The sequence below is a fragment of the Helicoverpa zea genome, chromosome 19 (genome assembly GCF_022581195.2).
Source record: "Helicoverpa zea isolate HzStark_Cry1AcR chromosome 19, ilHelZeax1.1, whole genome shotgun sequence".
In the NCBI taxonomy this organism is placed as follows: Eukaryota; Metazoa; Arthropoda; class Insecta; order Lepidoptera; family Noctuidae; genus Helicoverpa; species Helicoverpa zea.
This window is the reverse complement of record NC_061470.1, coordinates 718484-739374: the sequence shown is the minus strand read 5'-3', so window position 1 is coordinate 739374 and position 20891 is coordinate 718484. Positions and strand designations below refer to the sequence as shown.

Here is a 20891-nt window from a genome sequence, read left to right as displayed (position 1 = left end):
TGGGTGAGAGTTTCTTTCTGGGAACTTGAGGAGGATGTTGAGGATGTCGACGAGGCCGCTGTCGAGGCCGGGCTGGCTGGGCGCCGGCTTGCCGACGTGAGTGGGTTTGGGAAGAGTGATGTGAATGTGCGTGTCGTGTTTAGGGTCACGTTCGGGCTTCGGACGCTCTTCTTTGTTGAATTCTGGTCTCGACTCCGGACGAGATTCAGGCCTAATTTCCTCATGGATTTCTGGTTGAGGCCTTGGAATAACTTCAGGTCTGGGCTTCGGACGAATTTCTGGTCTTATCTCCGGAATTATTTCTGGTCTAACCTCTGGAATTACTTCTGGTCTAACCTCTGGAATCACTTCTGGTCTAACCTCTGGAATCACTTCTGGTTTGATCTCTGGAACGAATTCGGGTTTACGCTCCGGAATAACTGCGGGCTTAACCTCCGGAATGATTTCCGGTTTAATTTCCGGAACAACTTCTGGTTTAATCTCCGGGATTTTTTCTGGCTTGACCTCCGGTATAACTTCGGGCTTAACCTCCGGTATAACTTCGGGCTTAACCTCTGGAATAACTTCGGGTTTAACCTCTGGAATAACTTCGGGCTTGACCTCCGGAATTTCTTTGAAATTTGGACGATCTTCTGGTTTCGGCTTCGGCCGGATGGCTGGCTTAGGCTTCTCCTCAACTTCAGGTATAAACTCTGGGTGGACTTCTGGCTTAGGCTTTGGGCGGATCTCTGGTTTTGGCTTCTCGATTTCTGGTTGCCTGTCAGGCTCAGGGCGCCTTTCTGGCTGTGTCTCAGGTTCTTCAATATGTGGCCGGAATAAATCATGATCTTTATCAGCAGTCATGTTGAATGAGACATCGGGGACTGCTTTTCCGGGACCAGTAGGTATATTGCCAGGATATTTACCTGGGTACACAAACGGTGGGTAATAAGGATAGGGTGGGTAATAAGGGTTCTGTGGGTAAGTATATGCTGGCAATGGTATTGGCCGCATTGGTGGGCTTGGCTGTGGCTTCGGCAGACGCGAACTGATGTTTATCAATAGGTCCACCAGTTTTTGTAAATCAGGGCTGCTAGGCGTTCCGGAGTTCCAGTGAGAAGGCCAGTAGTATGCAGGATATGGGATGTTAAAAGCTGGCTGTGGAGCAGGAACTGGCTCTGGAACCGGAACAGGTACAGGAACGGTTTGAACAGGTTCGCTGTTTGGGACCAGCACAGCACCACCAGCACTAGGCAGATGAGCACCTAACGTACCTAACCAGGCAGGTAGTTGAGACCATTGCGGTAGCATTGCGCCACCGACTGACAATCCATGACCCAAACCAGGGTTCTGAATAAGTGTTGGCCGACCGTTAATCATCACGATAATATAAGAAGGAATGCCACCCAAGGAACTAGACGGCAGTAAAATTTGACCACCTCCTGGAAGCATAACAGGTATCAACATTGAGTTGTTCTTTTTGTTGAAGCCCTTATCGTCTACTTTATTGGGTATTCCAATTGTTGGATTCAGTCCCGGAATCAAGGGAAGTGGCAAGATGTCGGCGCCAGGGAAGAGAGGTTGTACTGAAGGCCTAGAGTTTGGCTTTTGGTGAAGGTCACCATTGTTACTAATGTGACCTGATACCTCAGGTAAACCAACGTTCTCACCTGATGAATAACCAGGTGGTAATCCACCGTTGATGCCTACATCGATATCAGGTTTCTGAATGAAACTTGCGTCAAGGTCGTTCTGATTTGGCTTTGGAGCGCCTCCATTATAATGAGGCTTACCTACATGACTTGTGGGCCATCCATGTCCATGATGACCGTAATGTTTGTCTTCGTCGTCACCGGGTGACAAGCCATCGATATTAATTTTATTGTCATCTTCAGGTTTGCCATCGTCATCACCACCAGGCGACAATCCATCGACATTTATAGTATTATCCCCATTATCCGGTTCGTAATCATTACCTTCGGGTTTAAAGTTTATATTATGTGCGCTGTCACCTTCGTTTGGTAATACATGAGCGTCAATTTTGTGGTACGGCTTATCTTTGCCTTCATTGGATGAATGATCATTAATGTTGTCATCTTGATCAGGCTCACTGTTATCCTCAGTAGATTGAGAACCAGAGTTATGACCGGATTCCAATCCATTAACATTTATTGATCCAATGGGTTTATCTAAATCACCATTTGGCAGACCACCATTTATCCCAGCATCGATTCCGCCACCGGGAGTTAACCCGTCGACATTTATGGTTCCTTCAGCTGCCGGCAGGTCTGTTGCTCTGCCTGGTAATAAACCATCTACATGAATTGTACCAGCAGCGTTATCATCTGCCTTATTATCTCCATTGATGTCACCAGGTTTATCATCTTTCGGTAAATTACTATCTACAATAGCACCAACATCATCGGGTTTATCAGCACTTGAGCCGAGTTCTACAATTGACCCGGCGTCACTGCCACTGTCAGGCTTCAGGTCGCCATCGAGAGTCGGTCCGTTTACTGCTAGTGAAGCTCCGACATCATGAGGAAGCAGATCATTGGCTTCTCCGTTTAGAAGAGTAGCTACCCTTTTGCCTTGTTGAGCTGGTGTATCACTTTGGTCGGCGTGGGGGCTGTTTTCTCCGCTGTGTTTGTGGTGGTGGTGGTAGTCATGGGGACGGTAGTGGCCGTGGGATCGGCCGTGGTAGTAGCGATGCGCGCCGTGGCACTGCACCGCTGCCGCGACCAGCACCAGAAACAGGATCTGTTGAATTCAAACAACGACATTTTAACATTAATTTATCCCAATGTACGTCTTAATTAGGATCTGCTAAGCTGCTGTCTGCTAATCAGAAGAATACCTGTGATGTTATCAAGTACCATACAATTAAATAAGCGATTAACAAAGCGAGACATTAACTAATATCTACCGCAAAATCATTAAAGTTGAATGAATACCACGTTATACACTCGTGCACAAAATAGTTTTTTTATTTAGTACCTATTTACTGTTTTATTTACAATTCCTAATTACGACGAGATCGCGATCACTTTCGTAGGTTCAATGAATTCGATTGCCATGCAGCTAACACTTTACAAGCTTTTCTCTTACTTACATTGTTTTAGAAAACTTTAGACATCCTCATAAATAATTAGCAAAACTTTCCAAAGACTAGTTTAAAATGCCACGATGTACAAAAAGTCTTAGTTTCGAATTAAACCAGTATAGATTTTCCCAACTACAATAGAGAGAAGCAAGCTAAGATATAGTGCAGAATACTGAGTTTCGCCGCAAGATCCGTTGGCGTATCTCCTCATACATTTTATATGACCCAGTCATAGTGGTCGCGATGAAATATAGATGCTTTGATCTCGCCACGAATACAGGGCTGAATAATACTGACTTATATAGAGAAAACACAATAATTGGAGCGTTATTAAACAATGTGCCACTATTTATAGCACCCTCTATTATCGTGGTTGGCTAAAGAATTATTCAATCGCACGTGCATTTGCATTCGACTGTGCAGCTAATTTAGGGTTGGCGAAACGGCCGCGTCATTTTTTAGGGTTCCGTAGCCAAAATGGCAAAAACGGAACCCTTATAGTTTCGTCATGTCCGTCTGTCCGTCTGTCCGTCTGTCACAGCCGATTTACTCGGAAACTATAAGTACTACAGTGATGAAATTTGATGGGAATATGTGTTGTATGAACCGCTACAAAAATATGACACTAAATAGTAAAAAAAAGAATTGGGGGTGGGGCCCCCCATACATGTAACTGAGGGATGAAATTTTTTTTTTCGATTTACATACCCGTGTGGGGTATCAATGGAAAGGTCTTTTAAAATGATATAAAGTTTTCTAAAAAACATTTTTCTTAAAGTGAACGGTTTTTGAGATATCAGCTCTCAAAGTCGTAAAAAGTATGTCCCCCCCCCTCTATTTTTATAACTACGGGGTATAAAATTCTAAAAAAAATAGAGGTGATGCATGCTAATTAACTCTTTCAACGATTTTTGGTTTGATCAAAGTATCTCTTATAGTTTTTGAGATAGGTTGATTTAACTGTAATTTACGGAACCCTTCGTGCACGAGTCCGACTCGCACTTGGCCGGTTTTTAATTTTGACTAAAGTTCAAGGGGCAGCTTTGTAAATTGATATAGTTACTTTCAAAAATAGACTGACCAAACGAAAATATCAGGTTTTTCCAAATTCTACTACCCACGTTATAGTAAAAAACGAATAACGTAAGAGCTCTAGGGATATCGAATTCCCAAAAAATATAGGCACGAAAAAATATTCCTATGTCAGGCTGTTTGTTTTACGCTTCAGTTACAGAGTTACAGGTGCCGTACATTCTATTTTCCATTTTGAGCCACGTGTAAAGTAGACGCGCAGTAAGTAAGCACTAATTGGAGGAAAATAGAGGCTGTTGAGAAATTCCACATGAAGAAATCGAACGCTTTCTGACATAGGGAACAAAATTAGTAGCACTAGTTAAATCACCGTTAAGTTCACTGAAATAAGAATATTTCGAAAGGTGAAAAGTAAATTATTCTTTTTAGTAGTCCACATGACGTTTCACTAACTATTCACAGTTCACCTCACTGAAAAGCCGAACAATATTAATTTCTTAGCAATTATCTCACCTGTGCTGTGTTCGCCATCTCTGACCGAAGTGTGCCTTCCGCAGAGCAACGCAACAATTTAAAGAAAGTCCCTAATTAGCAGCCTAAACGTTGATATCAGCAGATAACTGTACAATCGAACTCGATGGATATTTAATTACTAATTAATTGATACAAACATTGCTGAGATATTTTCGTTGCATCTGGTTTTGGTGCATGGAGACGACCTTGCAATTGTCTAAGACTAAAGTGTAATAGGAGTCATAATCAAAGGTTTTGAATAGACTCGTGTGTCAGAAGAAAGAAAGACGAGAAGAAAGGTGTATAATCCCAAAATATTGTTCTTAAGTAGAAGAATCAGCAAGAAACTTCAAGAACCATATTTTAAAATAAGGGGATTGTCTATCTTCCACGAAGAGGAAAAATGCAAAATTGGGAGGACCAAGTTCAATTCCAGCGCAATTATAGTTTTGAGCCCTTTTGAGCCATTTAAAAATTTTATTCGCTGGAATTGATCTTGGTGCTATAGAAGCTGTGCTATAAGTGCTGGTCAAGAGCTTTTAAATGGCAGGCTTACTCAATGTTGAACATTAAAGTATGTAGGTTGAGTGCTATCGAGCATATGGTGGTGTGATAAAATCAATCAATGAATATTATATAAAACATTGTTTAAAGGCTCTTCCAATCTGCAGACGGCATATTGTGTTGCTGGAGAGCATGCTGCGCCACTTCTTCCCAGCAATAACCCATAGGAAGTGGTGAAGGGTGGGCGTTTTGGGGGCTGTCTTTTGTGAATATGTGTGTTAAAAAATCACTTCGAGTTTAAACACTGTGTGTAATATGACGTATGTTTCATGTAGTATATCGCGCCATTTTTTTGTTTCTTTTTTTTTAACTAGCCTATGCTGTCCGACTGCTGGGCAAAGGCCTCCCCCATAGCCTTCCACTTTTCTCTATCCATCGCTGTTTGAGGCCAGTCCGAGAGGAAGCTGTCCAAGTCTTCAAGCTGTATTTTTTATGTAGGATCTAAATATTTTAAATGGTCAAAAATATTCGAAAACTTTCTATAATCTATGTACCAGCAAATGAACTTAAGTGGTAAGAACAATAAAACAACAAATTGGCAAAAGGCTAATATATTCAGTCTCAAGAGTCACAAATCTATTTACACTGTGTACATAATATTAGGAACTATTCTACGTATTTACAGACCCGTTTACTTAAAACTAAACTTATATACTATTAAATATGATAAACAAAAGTAAAATCGGAGTCCGGTATGATATAAGCCAAGTTCGTTTCAGTAACAACATTATTTTAAAGAATCCTTATTAATATATTTAGCATACTTTAAATAGTTATTTTTAAACACAGTTATGTATGAGCAATGCAATAAAAAATGATAGATATGCATTTTAATTTGTGGGTACATAGTTATCATTACATTAACAGTTAATTGATTAATATTTAATTGTCTATTGGGTGCCAGCTAATTTGTATTTATAACAACAGTTAAGTAGGTAAACATTACATAGTATACACTGTCATAGACTATTCAGAACATAATACATATATTTTATTGAGAAACGACCTGATAGATATTAAAAGACAGACCAACATGATAGAAATGGTATATAATAACTCTATAAATGAAGATAATTACCCTCTTTGCTTGGCACAGTCGGGTAAAAAGAGTAGAGAAGACCTATATTTGCTATTCAAAATATGTATTTTCCTTGCAAAATTATTAGTTAGTTACTTATTAAATGGTCATCTTCTACAGTTAAAATATATTTAATTAAAACAATGATGTTTATGATGGCACTTGGTATAATAATAAGGTTTCTTTATACTAGCGGCCAGTTCGCCCGGGCCGTACTCCCGACAGCCGCAAGGCCTGCGCCGGGGCTCCGCCCTCGCGGGCAGACGGTCAGACGCGTCAGACGGGTCAGACCTACACACCCAATAGTTACGTTAACTATGTACGGATGGCACCACGGCATTAAGACTAAAATAGGAGTAATGTACCTAAGTGATAATTATGAATTATAATTAACTAAATACCTAATATAATAAGATTATTTTGTAAAATAAAATTATTTCTAGAAGCTAAATGTGGCGCCATCTATGTTTGTATCTGTCTTACATTTCAAAGTTGAAATTCTGTGTTTATTAAAGTATTTTCTTATGACGAATAAAATATTCAGTTAGTTAATAGTATCTATAATGTTGTTACTGCTTTTATCAATTACTCTCAGAGGTAGGTTTTTTTTCATATTGTAGCACATTTTTATCCTCAGATGGTATACAAAAGTCGATAGAAGTACTTATTCTCATAAAGTTATAAGCTACTACAAACGTACACTATACAGGATGATTTTCAACCAATGCGCAACTTTCTGTTCATTTATCAGTTATTATCAGTGGAAAAATTAATGATAGAATATTTTAGTATTTTTTTGCACACTAGCCAAAAACTTCCTATATGTATAAACTATATATTTAAATTACTTCCTACCGCCTCTGCTGCCTTGGTCTCGTAGTATCAGAGAACCTTATAGTGACATCGTTAACGGCCATGTTGGGTCTGAGGAAGTCTGACAGAGCCTGCGCCTGCGCCGGGCGGTCGAAGGGGAAGCCCATGGCTCGCCTGTCGGGGTAGCGCCGGTCGCGGATGCCGCAGTAGGATGCTGCATCATTGCAGGACCCTACTAGGTCTTGTTCCACCTGGGAAGATGAGGTAAATTAATTGTATGAAGTGATTCGCTTCAAGAAAATGATAGTGCAGCTATGCTCGCTTTGCTCAAGACATGGCTGAGGAAATGTGGCATAAATTATTTTTTTACCTTTAGTTAGCCAAGTGATCAATTTTATTATGTAAGGAATAAATAATACTATCAAATTAATATTTCATTTCTCGAAGGTGTGTATCGGCAAAATTACTAATCTTAACTTGGGTAATATTTTCATCAACGCCTAGTAATCATTTAAATCTCTTTGCTACTATTAAATAATAATTTATTATTTTATATGCAAATATAAATCCGTTTGCTGTTCAAAAAGATATGTACATTTGCGCAGCCAAATGTTTAGTCTCTATTCCTTGCCTCTCTTTACTGTCGTATCCGACCTATGGAATACGATAGTAAAGAGATGAGACACTGTAGTACAAACTGTAGTAGGTCCATACCCTGTCCTCAGCCCAGTTGGAGATCATGGCGAACAGCACGACGGGGTACCCTTGCGCAGTGCCCTTGGGGACGAGCATGTGGTGCGGCCACCCGCAGCCGCAGAAGTCGAACTCCGCCGCCTCCGCAGACCCCGGGTCGCCGGGACGGGCGGACTGGAGAAATATATTCATTGAGAATTGGATTTAAAAGAAAAAAAAATAAGAAACATACGTGATTTAGCATTGGTTCTTTACAGTTCAAGTTAAATTTGGGCTAAATTTTAGGAATTAAGCTCAGTAAAAAGATACAAATTGTTCTATCTTAACATTCCGGTATTTTTATCATAAAATCAAAACGCGTAGCATCTATCTACAGATCATAAAACTATCATAAATCTTTACAGTTTTACACAGTTCTAATAAGTAAATGCTATGGTGAAAATTGGGCAAGAAACACCATGATTCATACTAATGTCGAATTAGATTAAGTTTTCTGTAAGGGTAAAGTAATTATATTATGTGATAAAAAAAAATACTCAGATGTTTATAAGACAATATGTTGGCTCTTACCTGGTCGCGGAAGGTTCTCTCGTAGGGAATGGTGACTGAGGAGTCCAAGCTGCGGTGACGAATCGTGTTGTTGCCCGGACGTACTGCGAATATGCACAGTTATTTTATGATTTTTGTATACAGTAATGTAGAATAACAATAATCATATTGGTAGGAAAAGTCAAAAGATCGAGAGTTGTGAAGACAAAATGGGGAGACCTTTCCCTATCAGTGGGACAATACAGGCTAAGAAAAAAAGGTACTTTAGAACTCACTTTAATTTAGTGTATCAGTTAATTTAAATACAATGTTGTATACGTTTTTTTTTACTACAATATATCAACAAATTGATCCCATTTATACGAAACTGGAAATACTGCCTATTGAGAGTTATATACTTAAAATTATCAGCTTAAAATAATCCACCTACAATAAAATATTAAATCCAATATATACTTACAGCCAGCAGTGAACTTGTCGAGCTCGACCATGGCCCTCCTCTGCTCGTCGAAGCCGAGCGGTTGGCCCTGCTCGTTGACGGCCGGCGCCATGAAGATACGCACCGTGCCCATCACACCCTGACCCGATGTGTTGTTCACTTCCAGACTAGAGAAGGTATGGAGAATATATAAAAAATGATATATGGCACGTGGCTAAGTTAAAGCTACATAATACGAATAAGCAATGCTTGGCGCAGCCGGTCAGTGAATGACCGTCTCGTCATGACGAGTTCTACCGTGTTTCGGAAGGCACAACAAACTGATGGCTCTCAGCGGTCATTTAAATATCTTTGGTAGTCTTTACGGGTAGTTAGAAACCAGAAAGTCTGACAACTAGTTTTATCAAGGGGTATCGGGTTACTCAGGTAACTGTGTTGAGAAGGTCAGTTAGGCAATCGTTCTTTGTAAAACACTGATTCTCAGTTTTATCTAGTTAGACTAGAAAACATTGTTACACAGCTTGGAAAAGGCTCGGAAGATGATGGTGATGATGATGAACAGTTATTTGTTTAGTGGGACAAAAATCAATAGACTTATCATAAGACACTTTTTTGAGAAGTTGATTTTCGTTGGTTTCTTCCCTATAACCCTAAAACATTTATAGTCTGTACCCCCAACACTCACACATAAGTGAAGTCCTGATGCTGCAGATGCGTGAACCTGGCCAGCACCGACCCTCGGGGGGTGAAGTCCAGTCCGCGGCCCAGCTCCACCGTGCTCAGCTCCCAGAACGTGCCCACCGTGTTGTTGCCTGCCGGGCCTTCCAGGGAGATGCTGGACAGACGGATGCCGGGGAAGTCCAGCTAGGGGGGGGGGATATTGTGGATTAAGTACTGTGACAATGCTTGGAGGATTGGACCATAGAAGCAATTATGACTTTGTGCCAAAAATTTCTGGTTGCCAAGATTTTTTGGCGAAGGCATTGGTAAGTCAAGATAATGTCATTGACAAATATATAAGACAATAATGATTATGCTCTCGCGAAATAAAATTAATATATGTATCTATGCTTTTTCACACAGTTACAAACATGTATAAGTAACAAGATCGTGAAGCAGAGTTGATTTCAAGACACGTAAATGCTAAACAATGCAGGTGTTCCTCTGGGCTCAATACTGAGTCCACTCTTAATTCTTTGATAGTTGAGTCATTGATATACATAAAAACCCAAGATGCACACTTAGCGTCTCAAAAACGTCCTCACCAAATGAGCGCAACATTCAAAATTGTGCGCTCATTTGCTTTGTCCTAGCCGATCACTTCGATCGTAAAATTTTATTGCTTTAACTACAGTGCGTTGTAATAACGACTTACACGCGTAAAGTTAAACTTGCAATAACGTATGCTTGTACCTTATAGAAAGATACAGAATCCGACACTTTCTTTTGGGTTTTTGTATATCAATGGTTTGAATGAATAATGTACCTTATCATCGGTGTAAGGGTTGAGCTTGTACTTGTAGAGCTGGAAGAGGTCGTCGATGTACGAGTGCCAGCGGTAGAACACCGGGTCCCGCATCGCCGTCGCCGAGTCACCCATCACGCCGAATTGTTCCTGCAAACACATAGCATCAGGATTATCACACTGCCTATAATGCCCAAATTATATTAATGACCTAGTAGACTTTATAAGCAAAAGTTATTGAGTGATCAAAACTTGCAATTAGACAATAAATCACTGGGCAAGTTAGAATTCTTTACTTGGACCATCATACGGCCTACCATATCTTGCTGTCACAGACAGAAATACATACTTCCACGTAATCAGCTTGACAACTAATCGAGCTTAGGAGACATCGCTATAGAAGTCACATAGACAGACACTAAACATCACATCATTCATCACATCATCGTTATCCACTGATACTTGGCTGCACCTGTCTGACAACCAAGTCTTCATCATCATCATCTCAGCCATAGGACGTGTCTGCTGAACATAGGCCTCCCCCTTAGATCTGCACAGATACCTGCTGGAGGCGACCTGCATCCAGCGTCGACGGCGACCGACATAAGGTCGTCTGTCCACCTCGTTGGTGGACGTCCTACGCCAACCAAGTCTTACCAAGGGTATATTGGGTTGCCCAGGTAACTGGGTTATGGGTCCAGTTAAACACTCAATCGAAAGTAAAAGGGGGTCACTGAAATGAAAGGGAGGCATTTTGGGGGTGCTGTCCTTTTGTAGATGTGACGTGAAAAAGTGCTAAAAACTAGCCTAGTTTCAATAAAAGTTTTTGACTTTGACTTTGAATTATACTCAGCTACATCTGTTCTGGGAGCCAACTCCAACATAGCTGGGAAAAGGTTACACAGATCTGATCTCATAACCGTTTCTGTTGATACTGGAAATGGGAGGGGTTGACTAGATGATGATCCAGGTCAGGCAAGTACCAATGCAACTTTTCTAAGTTTGTATGTACTTTCTAAGTATATCTTAGACACCAATGACTGCGTTTCGGATGGCACGTTAAACTGTAGGTCCCGGCTGTCATTGAACATCCTTGGCAGTCGTTACAGGTAGTTAGAAGCCAGTAAGTCTGACACCAGTCTAACCAAGGGGTATCGGGTTACCCGGGTAACTGGGTTGTGGAGGTCAGATAGGCAGTCGCTCCTTGTAAAGCACTGGTACTCAGCTGAATCCGGTTAAACTGGAAGCCGACCCCAACATTGTTGGGGAAAATGATGACTAGATGATGATGATGGAAGAGGAACAGTACCAGATGCCTGTGGTCAGGGTCATGGGAGTAGGAGATGAAGACGTGTCCCATGTTGTGCAGGTCGCCGTAGTAGCCGCGGTTGGGGCTGATGATGGAAGACTCCATCATGTTGCCCAGGATGTCGATGCCTCGCTCCTCGTCTAGTGGCATTTGACGGTTGTTCGGCTGTGGAGGAAAATATACGTTGTTAGGTATCCTGTTGACTATAAATAACTCTTGACGTATAATCTAGAAACAATTTTGCTCAAAAATACTTTTAAATATAACAGCTTGGAACCGTGGTACCATCTTATCATAACGAGTTCTTTCGTCTTTCGCCAGAGTCGGCTGTCATTTGAACATCTTGGGCAAATCATTACGACACACATTACAAGCAAGAAAGTTTGACAACCAGTTTTACCAGGGGATCTTGGGTTGTCCAGGTAACTGGGTTGTGGAGGTCAAATAGGCAGTCGTTCCTTATGTAAAACACTAGATTAAACAGAAACCTAACCCCAACATAGTTGGTAACAGAGAAGAAAGCTTTACAAATGTTGATAATCTTGCTTGATAATTATGTAATATTGGTCATAATATCGTCATCAAAGTATAGGTAATAGTACTGACGAGTGTAACAGTGAGGCTCTCGACGGCCTGCACGAAGCGGTCCCGCCACGTCTCCAGCTCCGACACGTCGGCGCGGATCTGGTCCACCGGCCGGTCCAGGTCGCGGATTGTGGTGCCTGCAAACCTGGAATATGGGAAATATTTATATGAGCAAATATGTATTACCCGGTTACCTCTGGAAGAAGAGGAAGTCGTTCAAATTGGACTTGGTTTGATCTTAGAATGGGGTTTTCAACATGTAGGTAAGCAATTTTGCTATAGTTCAGTTTTTCTAGTGTAAGCAACTTTTGACAGACATTTTTGTAATTCAAAGTCTGGTCTTCATTTTATTTATAAATGGCTCAACATGGACACCAATTTTGTTCTTCTATATCAAGAACGATGACACAATGTATGGAATTCAAATTGTATGTAAGTACTTCTAAAGTGATTTACTGACTATAATGATAGATGTGTAGCAACTTTTTTTGTAACTAGTGAATAAGTGGTTAAAGTACTACAAATAAATAAATAAATGAATATGTATGTGTTACCTGGGCGGCCAGGCCCTGCTGGCGACCTGCGAGTCGAGCTTGGGGAAGTAGCCCTCGTCGATGGGCTCGCGGAAGTTCATGAACCGCCGGACTCGCTGCAGCCCGTTGCACAGACGCTCCATGTTGTATCTGGGAAATAATGGTACATTCATGTAAAGCAACTAAAAACTGGAAATAGAGAAACGAGGCATAATAATGTAACTTGACGAAAAGTACATAATAAAACTTTGTCACATATTATTAGTTATGAGAATGTACATTCTCGCTTCGGTCCTTCAACAAAGAAATTCTTGTAGATATCAAAGCCTGTCATGACGTCGTGGTGGCCTAGTGGGTAAAGGGCCAACCTCAAGTATGAGGGCGCAGGTTCGATCCCAGGTCAGGCAAGTACCAATGCAACTTTTCTAAGTTTGTATGTACTTTTTAAGTATATCTTAGACACCAATGACTGTGTTTCGGATGGCACGTTAAACTGTAGGTCCCGGCTGTCATTGAACATCCTTGGCAGTCGTTACGGGTAGTCGGAAGCCAGTAAGTCTGACACCAGTCTAACCAAGGGGTATCGGGTTGCCCGGGTAACTGGGTTGAGGAGGTCAGATAGGCAGTCGCTTCTTGTAAAGCACTGGTACTCAGCTGAATCCGGTTAGACTGGAAGCCGACCCCAACATAGTTGGGAAAAAGGCTCGGAGGATGATCAAAGCCTGTCATGCGAGTGCGATACCCTTGTCATCTGACAGAAATCCATCTAAAAACCGGAAGCATTATTATAACACTGAGAACTGCAAACTTAGTCGTAATTGACACTTCGAATAGTTATTTTTTCTGGTGGTACGTCATCAAATAACCCCTCCCGCTGTGGACCCAGCATGAGTAAGTGTCAGACTCCAACTCACTAAAACCCACCATATTCCTATTGGAACCATTCATGTATCAGAGCCGCAGCAAGTCTTTCGAACAATCCCACAACCCAAAGAGGCTTCCCCTGTATTTAAATTCTAGAAAGTTACCAAATATACACGACGTACCTAGCAATAATCTGCTGATGCATATAATAGAACAGCTCTCCCCTCCGGTCCTTGTTCACAATAGACCGGTCAGCCGAGTCGAAGGGGTAGACCAGGTGCCAGTGCCAGTGGTGCAGGTTGATGCCGATGTCCTCGCGGAAGTACGCGACGCGCTGCTCCGGCTCTGACGAGTTCGCTGTGTAGTTCACCGGGATGGTCACTGGCATCTGAAAGGGAAGATGGGTTTTAAGCAAATCTTAATATATGAGCAATGGCAATTTTATAGCATAATAAGAAAATCAGGCTCATTTATCTTTACTAGGAATCTTGCAGGATTCTTAGAGCAGAATTAGGACGTGCTGGATCCGATACAAATAAATAAGTATATGTCGGAGATAGTCAATAGTACGGTCACTGAACGAGACGCAAGCGCGCCCTCTGGTGGCGTTTCCGGTGAAACAACAATTTGGCGCGCTTGGCGGAGTCGTGGCGGTCAGCGCGGCGTCCGCGGAGCTCAGGCTTAGCGCAGTCTCGGTTGAGTCTTGGTTGAGTCTTCATTGAGTGTTCGTGGAGTATTAGTTGAGTCGTAGCGTTACTGCCTTTCGTTACGTGTAGTGCACCTAGTGTTATTGTAGTATTATGATTTTTGTATTGTAATGGTTCTTCTAACCTAACAGACAGACTTGTGTTGCTGGGGAGTTTGTTCCGCCACTTCTTCTCCCCAGCCAAAACACATAGGAAGTGGCGAAGGGCGGGCGTTTTGGGGGCTGTCTTTTGTTCTTAGTAATTTGAATAAACGTTCTTGAGTGTTGAGTTCTTTTTGAGTTATCTCTTTGTACGATTACCCTAACTGATGTCGGACGATAGTGCCATCCTGATGATGATGTGTTCGTCTCCGACATATATAAAAAATACAGGGGAAATGGGTGGCAGCTGTGACAAATTGTTTGCTATAGCTGACAAGCTTCTTACTAAAAAGCATCGTTAGCAACAGTCAGTAAATGAACAGATTGCTAAAATCAAATTCAATTTTTTTTTGCAAAAACAAGGCTAAACAAAATATGAATGGATTTTCACCTTTTAGAGATATTCAGTCAGGACTTACCTGAACCTAAATGTATTTATTTAACAAGTAAATATTGGATATATTGTATGTAAGTGAATAGATATTATGTGCTCACCCTGTTCCCGGAGGTGACAACGTTGCTGACCTCCCTGGCCTTGCGGAACACCTTGGGGTCCATGAACTTGTCCGGGAACGTCTCCGCGAACGTGGGGATGTTCACGCCCTTGCAGTCGGGCCTACAATCATAGTGATACAATTACAACCGGTAGCAAATGTATGGGGGAAGACACAGAACAATAATAAGCCTGATATATCATCATTCTGTAGCAGTCGACAAAGACAGAAATAATTATCACACGAGGGTGTATGTTTGTTACTTCTTTACACAAAAACGGCTCAACGGATTTTCATGAAACATAGCAGTTATAAGAATTACATAGGAGGGTACTTTTTATCCCGGCACGGGAAGTACTTCCCTCAGGAAGTAGGTCAAACCACTAATGGAAGCTAGTCAACAACTTTAAAATAATGATGACTTTTATATGCTAAACTGATGTTAAATGCTGTTTACCTGTGCAGTATAGCGACGGAGAGACAGTAGTTGAACATGTAAGGGTTGATGCGCAGCTGGCAGAAGGAACACACCGACTGCAGGTCTTCTAAGTCACGCATACCTGTAACATGAGGGTAGTATCATGAGGAATTGAGGTATGATGCAGGTGTTCTTGGGATAAGCAACTGTGAAATAGGGCGACGACCAACAGAGAAGTTTGGAAGATAAACCAGTAGTTTTGCTGTAGATTAGATTGGGCATCGCCCATTTTTATTTTTCTTTGCCTTCTAAGCTGTCAAGGACTTACAACTACAATTTTAACTACTTTGAGTATGATGATCAAACAGGCGAATAACACGGAAAACTTTTTGATACAGATGTCCAAAGCGAATTTTGCCAAACAGACCATAAAAAAGACCCTATTTAGCAACTAACTGCGGATTTCAATAACTTACCCATTTGTCATTTTGGTTAGCAGAGATGGAATTTTGTCATAAGACCTCTACAAGTAATGTCGAATTCCTATCTTCTCCTACTACTTACCCATGAAGATGTCAATAAGCTTGCCCGCCATGACGCGGTGCTTGGGCACGAACAACGAGAACTGGTCGTTGTAGGGCAGCTCCATGGGCAGCGCCAGGTTGGGCAGCGCGATGTTCCGCACGGGGATGGCTCGGCCGGCATCACCACCGAAACGGTTGGAGATCGTGCTTGTTAACTGCTTGTATTTGTCGGGCTAGAAGGGTAAATAAAGGGTTAATGTATTTATTTGTGTCCTCCTATTTATCGGCCATGGCGGCTGTTCTCGTGGAAGGAGATCAGCCAACTGCGCAGGATATATTATAGTGCACGAGCATTTGCACAGACACAGGTGCTCTTACTATTCCTTCACTCACATAACGAGATGGGACGATAATCTGACACCACCGGAGAGAGATCAGGCGCAGCACTGAAATACACGTGCTCTCCGATGCACGGGTGCATCAATCACCAACTTCAAGACTACGGGCTGCTTTGTGAAAGTTTCTAAACCCACAAAGCGATTTCGGCCCGACCTGGGAATCGAGCCCGAAACCTCGTGCTCAGTAGCCGCGCTTGCGACAGTTAGACCAACGAGGCAGTAGGTAAAAGAAACCATTTAGGAAATAGCTTAGCAAATTTATATGATGACAACGCAGGTCTAGATAATATGACAAACATTAGTTAAGGCATAATTCCAACAGTCTCATGACTACAGTACAGCCTATTGATTACAATAGTTCATAACTTACGTAGTAGTGATCAGGGATCTCGAAGACAGCCTTCTCATCTCCCTTCTGCATGAAGCACGGCTCCGAGGGCCGGTCGAAGAATAGCAACAGGTTCTTCTTAGCGTCCGACATCTTGTCTTACTGGAAAACAAATTATGTAGATTTACCTAAATTTAGAAGTTTACCAAATTTTTTTAGAGAGAACAGTGCTGTTTTTTGTTAGCGTGATAATCTATACTAATATTATAAAGCTGAAGAGTTTGTTTGTTTGAACGCGCTAATCTCAGGAACTACTGGTCCGATTCGAAAATTTTTTCAGTGTTAGATAGCCCATTTATCGAGGAAGGCTATAGGCTACTTTTTATCCCGGTACGGGAAGTAGTTCCCACGGGATGCGGGTGAAACCGCTGGCAGAAGCTAGTGCTCTATGTATATTTGCCTCAAAAAGGTTGATAGGGAAATAATACCTAGATGAAAGTTGCGATCTTAATGAATCCTGGTAATAATGGCTTAAAACTTAATTATAGGTACACTTTATGTTTTTATGGGAAAAAAGGCTCGGAGGATGATGTTTCAAGCTCTGATTTCCGCATCTTTTTGCAATAAAATGCAAAGTATCATAATATCAAATTACGATACTATTATATAAAAATAGATAGCTAGTTGCAACATGGTACAATATAAAGTGTCAGCAAGTCTCGAGGGCACAGTTTCAAGAGCTTCACGCATGATTGGAATACTAACGATATATAACATCTATGTAGCTAACTGTAGTTAATTATGCTAATATGTAAGTGCAAATAAGTAGCGACTAAGTATGGCAAGTACAGGAAGTACCTAGGTACCTACAATGATTACATTGTTTCGAGTAGCCATCTCCAGGATTGTAACTAAACAATTCTATAAAGTCTCAAATTAACTATCAAACTAGGCAGATAAACGAATAAATATTAACTGTTACCAAAACGCGCGGGAATCGAACCCACGACAATCAGCGCAGCTAATCGCTCAACCACTGCGCCAATAACCGAATCATCACATAAACATAGGATGTGAATAACTTAAAATAATTTTGCAAAACCACACAAAGAAAGATGTGTAGGTACAAAATTCGTAAATAAAAAAAAGTATTAACAAATAGTTAAAAAATTCAACTTACCACAAGATTTTCTACTGCTCCACAAAATATTACTATTTACTTTGTTCAAGCCGTGATGTCCACGGCTCGAGTATGGTCTTCCAGGCCTGGAGCACACTATATATACCCAGAAACCTGCACACGATACCCATATGTCCTGTAGGTACCAGAGTACCCGTAGGAACGTCGTGTGCAAACTCATGACACGTTTCTGATAAGTCGGGAGCGATGGGACGCCCTGCGGTCAGGATGTACCGACCACAATATTTGACAGTACTAGGCGATGTGTAGTAGTTGCTATGGGACTTCTACATATTAAAGGATATGAATAATGATATAAATAATAGGGGACGAATCTACTTACATTCTCAACACAACATCGTCAACATCTGGGAGTCGAACCCCACAGTTATATCACAATTTCTTCATGAGTCACCTAAGTATGTAGGTGCTCCCTCTTTGTAATTAGACTAGATTCGAGCAAGAAGGTTTGACTCCCGGGTCATGCATAGAGTACCTACCTAAACAGTACTGTCATGTATAACTGCAAATAATTTGAGTACCTATTTATAAGGCTATTTAGAACGCCCCTAACTCTTCAGGGAAAATCAGCATCATGTTACGCAAATAAAGAACATTAAGGCTACATTTAAACCCATTTATTTCAGAAGCGCCTCCCACTCACTACTTGTTTATTCTATAAAACATCCAAAGCTTAACATTGCGGTATAACTTACCATAAAAATATGTAAAAATCGATAGTTTCGAACATAACTAGGTGAAGTACCCGCCCGCATGTTGCGACTCTATTTATTACACGAATTTAATTTATGTGACCTAGAACTTGTAATCCTAGAATAGCTACATTTTCCTCATTCTAAGTATTCATTAAATATGTAGGCAGGCATAATTAATTCGAGGTATGAAGCAAATTTTAATCGCCTCACGTCTAAATAGGGTTGCCAACTATACTGTTTTAAACAGTATTCTACTGTTTTTCACTAAATTATACTTTTTACTGTTTAACAAAAAAAAAGTATACAAAATACTGTTTTCAGCATCAAAATGCAGACACATTATTATGTGTTACATTTAGACGCTCACAAATATATTTTTACAAAAATAATAAATAAATACTGTTTGTTTTGCTAAAATACCTACTGTTTAATCATCTTCATAGACCTGAATATACTTTATTTCTTGTAAAAAAAATTGGCAACCCTACGTCTAAATGAAATGTCATGATTATAAATAAGGCTGATTTGTGCCTTTACAGCGAAACAAAAGAGGGCTTTCTTTTATCGGGTAAGTTAGGGGCTTTATTTGACAAGGTTGCGCTGAGAACATGATGCACACCGATATAAATAAAAGTATGTAGCTGTGAGAAGGTAGGTCAAGGCTGGTAGGTTTACAAAGATACCATGTCTGGATTGGAACCTACATTATAATAGTTCTCTTTCCAAAGAAGAGAATTCCAAAGAAAAACTATCATGATCTATGGCTTATTGCTATCAGTTTCTTAGTCTTCTCGAAAACTAGAAAGTAAACATTATTATAGAATACACAACGCAACAGTCTTTTATAAGTAGGTAGGTAGCTAAGTATCGATCCGAATCTACTTTGATACCTATTGTAAAATCGTCCTTGTTTACAATATCACTTAGGTAGGTGCTTAGCTACCTATAGGTACCTACCTACCGTTTATATTGATAATACGTTATTGAATTATAGGTAATCGCGGCGATTAGTCACGGGATTAGGCATGTATGTAGATCGAATCAAGTGGAGTTTTATTGCGTAGTTGAAGTTCCGAAGGATCGAAACTTCCGTTGGCTTATTTTGTGCCTACCTACCTATTTCTCAGGAGTAATTAGAACCTCATGAAGTTGGTGCCTAGCATTCAATCATCCATCATTTTTAATTCCATTAAAATGAGTGGCACATCAAAATACAGTAAAGGAGCTAGGTAGCTACCCAGGGGCCGGATTCTCCTAAGTTAATAATGTCAAAATCGAATAGAAATCGAATCGCAACATGATCGCAATAGCAGTTTTAACCATATCGGGCATTCTGCTACTAATAAAAGACCAATCGTATTCGATTGACATTTGATTGGTGTGCGATTGGTCTGCTATTTTGATGATTTTGGTCTATACGGTAGTTTGCTGTACAAGCATTTTGCAATCGTAAATCATTTTCAGACAAAATTATTCATTATTGAATGACAGAAAAGGATAAAAACGTTTATTTCAAAGAAAAAATAGCGGAATGCCACATACGCTTCAATCGTAATCGAGTCGGGATTGGATCTCAGTCGAATCGAGTCGAACGTCAATCCAATGGCGCTTAAGTAAAATTAGGAGAATCGGGCCCCAGGTACCAGTTAACCAGTTTGGCAGAGCGCTAAAATGTAACATGCTCAGCCCAGCTCATGTAACAGCGGCAAAGTAGCCGCGCCTTAATTGACCTATTTAACCAACGACGAGCAAACGTAAAAGGAACACATATGCATAGATATTCACATACCAAACCAACTTGTGTTGGCTAATTATTTTGCCTAATAATATACCGATGTGAAGGTTTGTTAAAATATTCATAAGTTGGTTATTCCAAACACAACGCTATGGAATTTATTAACTAAGCTAGAACACCATCCACCCTTTGTCCTTGAAAATTAGCATGTTATAACCACATGCTATTGCCGTTTTTATTACAACTCCTGCAGAAAGCTTTTAATTAAGTTTTGATTGCGAAAACTTGATTGCATGAACATTTATATACTTACTTACCTACCTTTATACCAAGTGCTAATCGATGCCTAACCAGTTTTATTAGATCTCTAATTCCGGTAATAGGAGCTACCATGCAGAAAGCTAACACCCATACCTACGCACAATATACAAAATCCATTGGAAAACGCATTGGAGTGAAGTACAAGAGGTCCTCAGTTTGATTCCCGACTAATGCACCACTAAAACTCGTTGCTGCCTACTATTGATGGCTCGGGTAGTGGTGCATTTTTTTGTTGAGTAAATAAATTCTGCACTATGGTCCCGAACGACTGCAATAAGCCTACCAGTAGCGATTTCATATTAGATTCCTTCAACCTACACTCAACACACCCGATACCTACCCCTAGTCACAACCTAGGGCCCCGATTCTCCTAAGTTTACTTAAGCGTCATACGATTCACGTTCGACTCGA

The 20891-nt window shown here is 40.8% G+C and overlaps 1 protein-coding gene across 1 annotated transcript; it reads right to left on the bottom strand.

Annotated features, from left to right (window-relative positions):
- Window positions 1-5726: 5726 nt before the first annotated feature.
- LOC124639658 (phenoloxidase subunit 1-like) lies at window positions 5727-18432 on the bottom strand. The gene is made up of 15 exons (XM_047177101.1): window positions 17709-18432; window positions 16571-16690; window positions 15843-16035; window positions 15318-15420; window positions 14862-14982; window positions 13702-13907; window positions 12677-12805; window positions 12144-12267; window positions 11538-11702; window positions 10250-10378; window positions 9449-9627; window positions 8785-8930; window positions 8346-8428; window positions 7797-7949; window positions 5727-7333 (listed from the first exon to the last, which is right to left on the bottom strand). Exons 2-15 carry the CDS (start codon window positions 16679-16681, stop codon window positions 7121-7123), a joined length of 2055 nt encoding a protein of 684 aa, XP_047033057.1. The 5' UTR covers window positions 16682-16690; window positions 17709-18432; the 3' UTR covers window positions 5727-7120.
- Between the last annotated feature and the right edge of the window lie 2459 nt (window positions 18433-20891).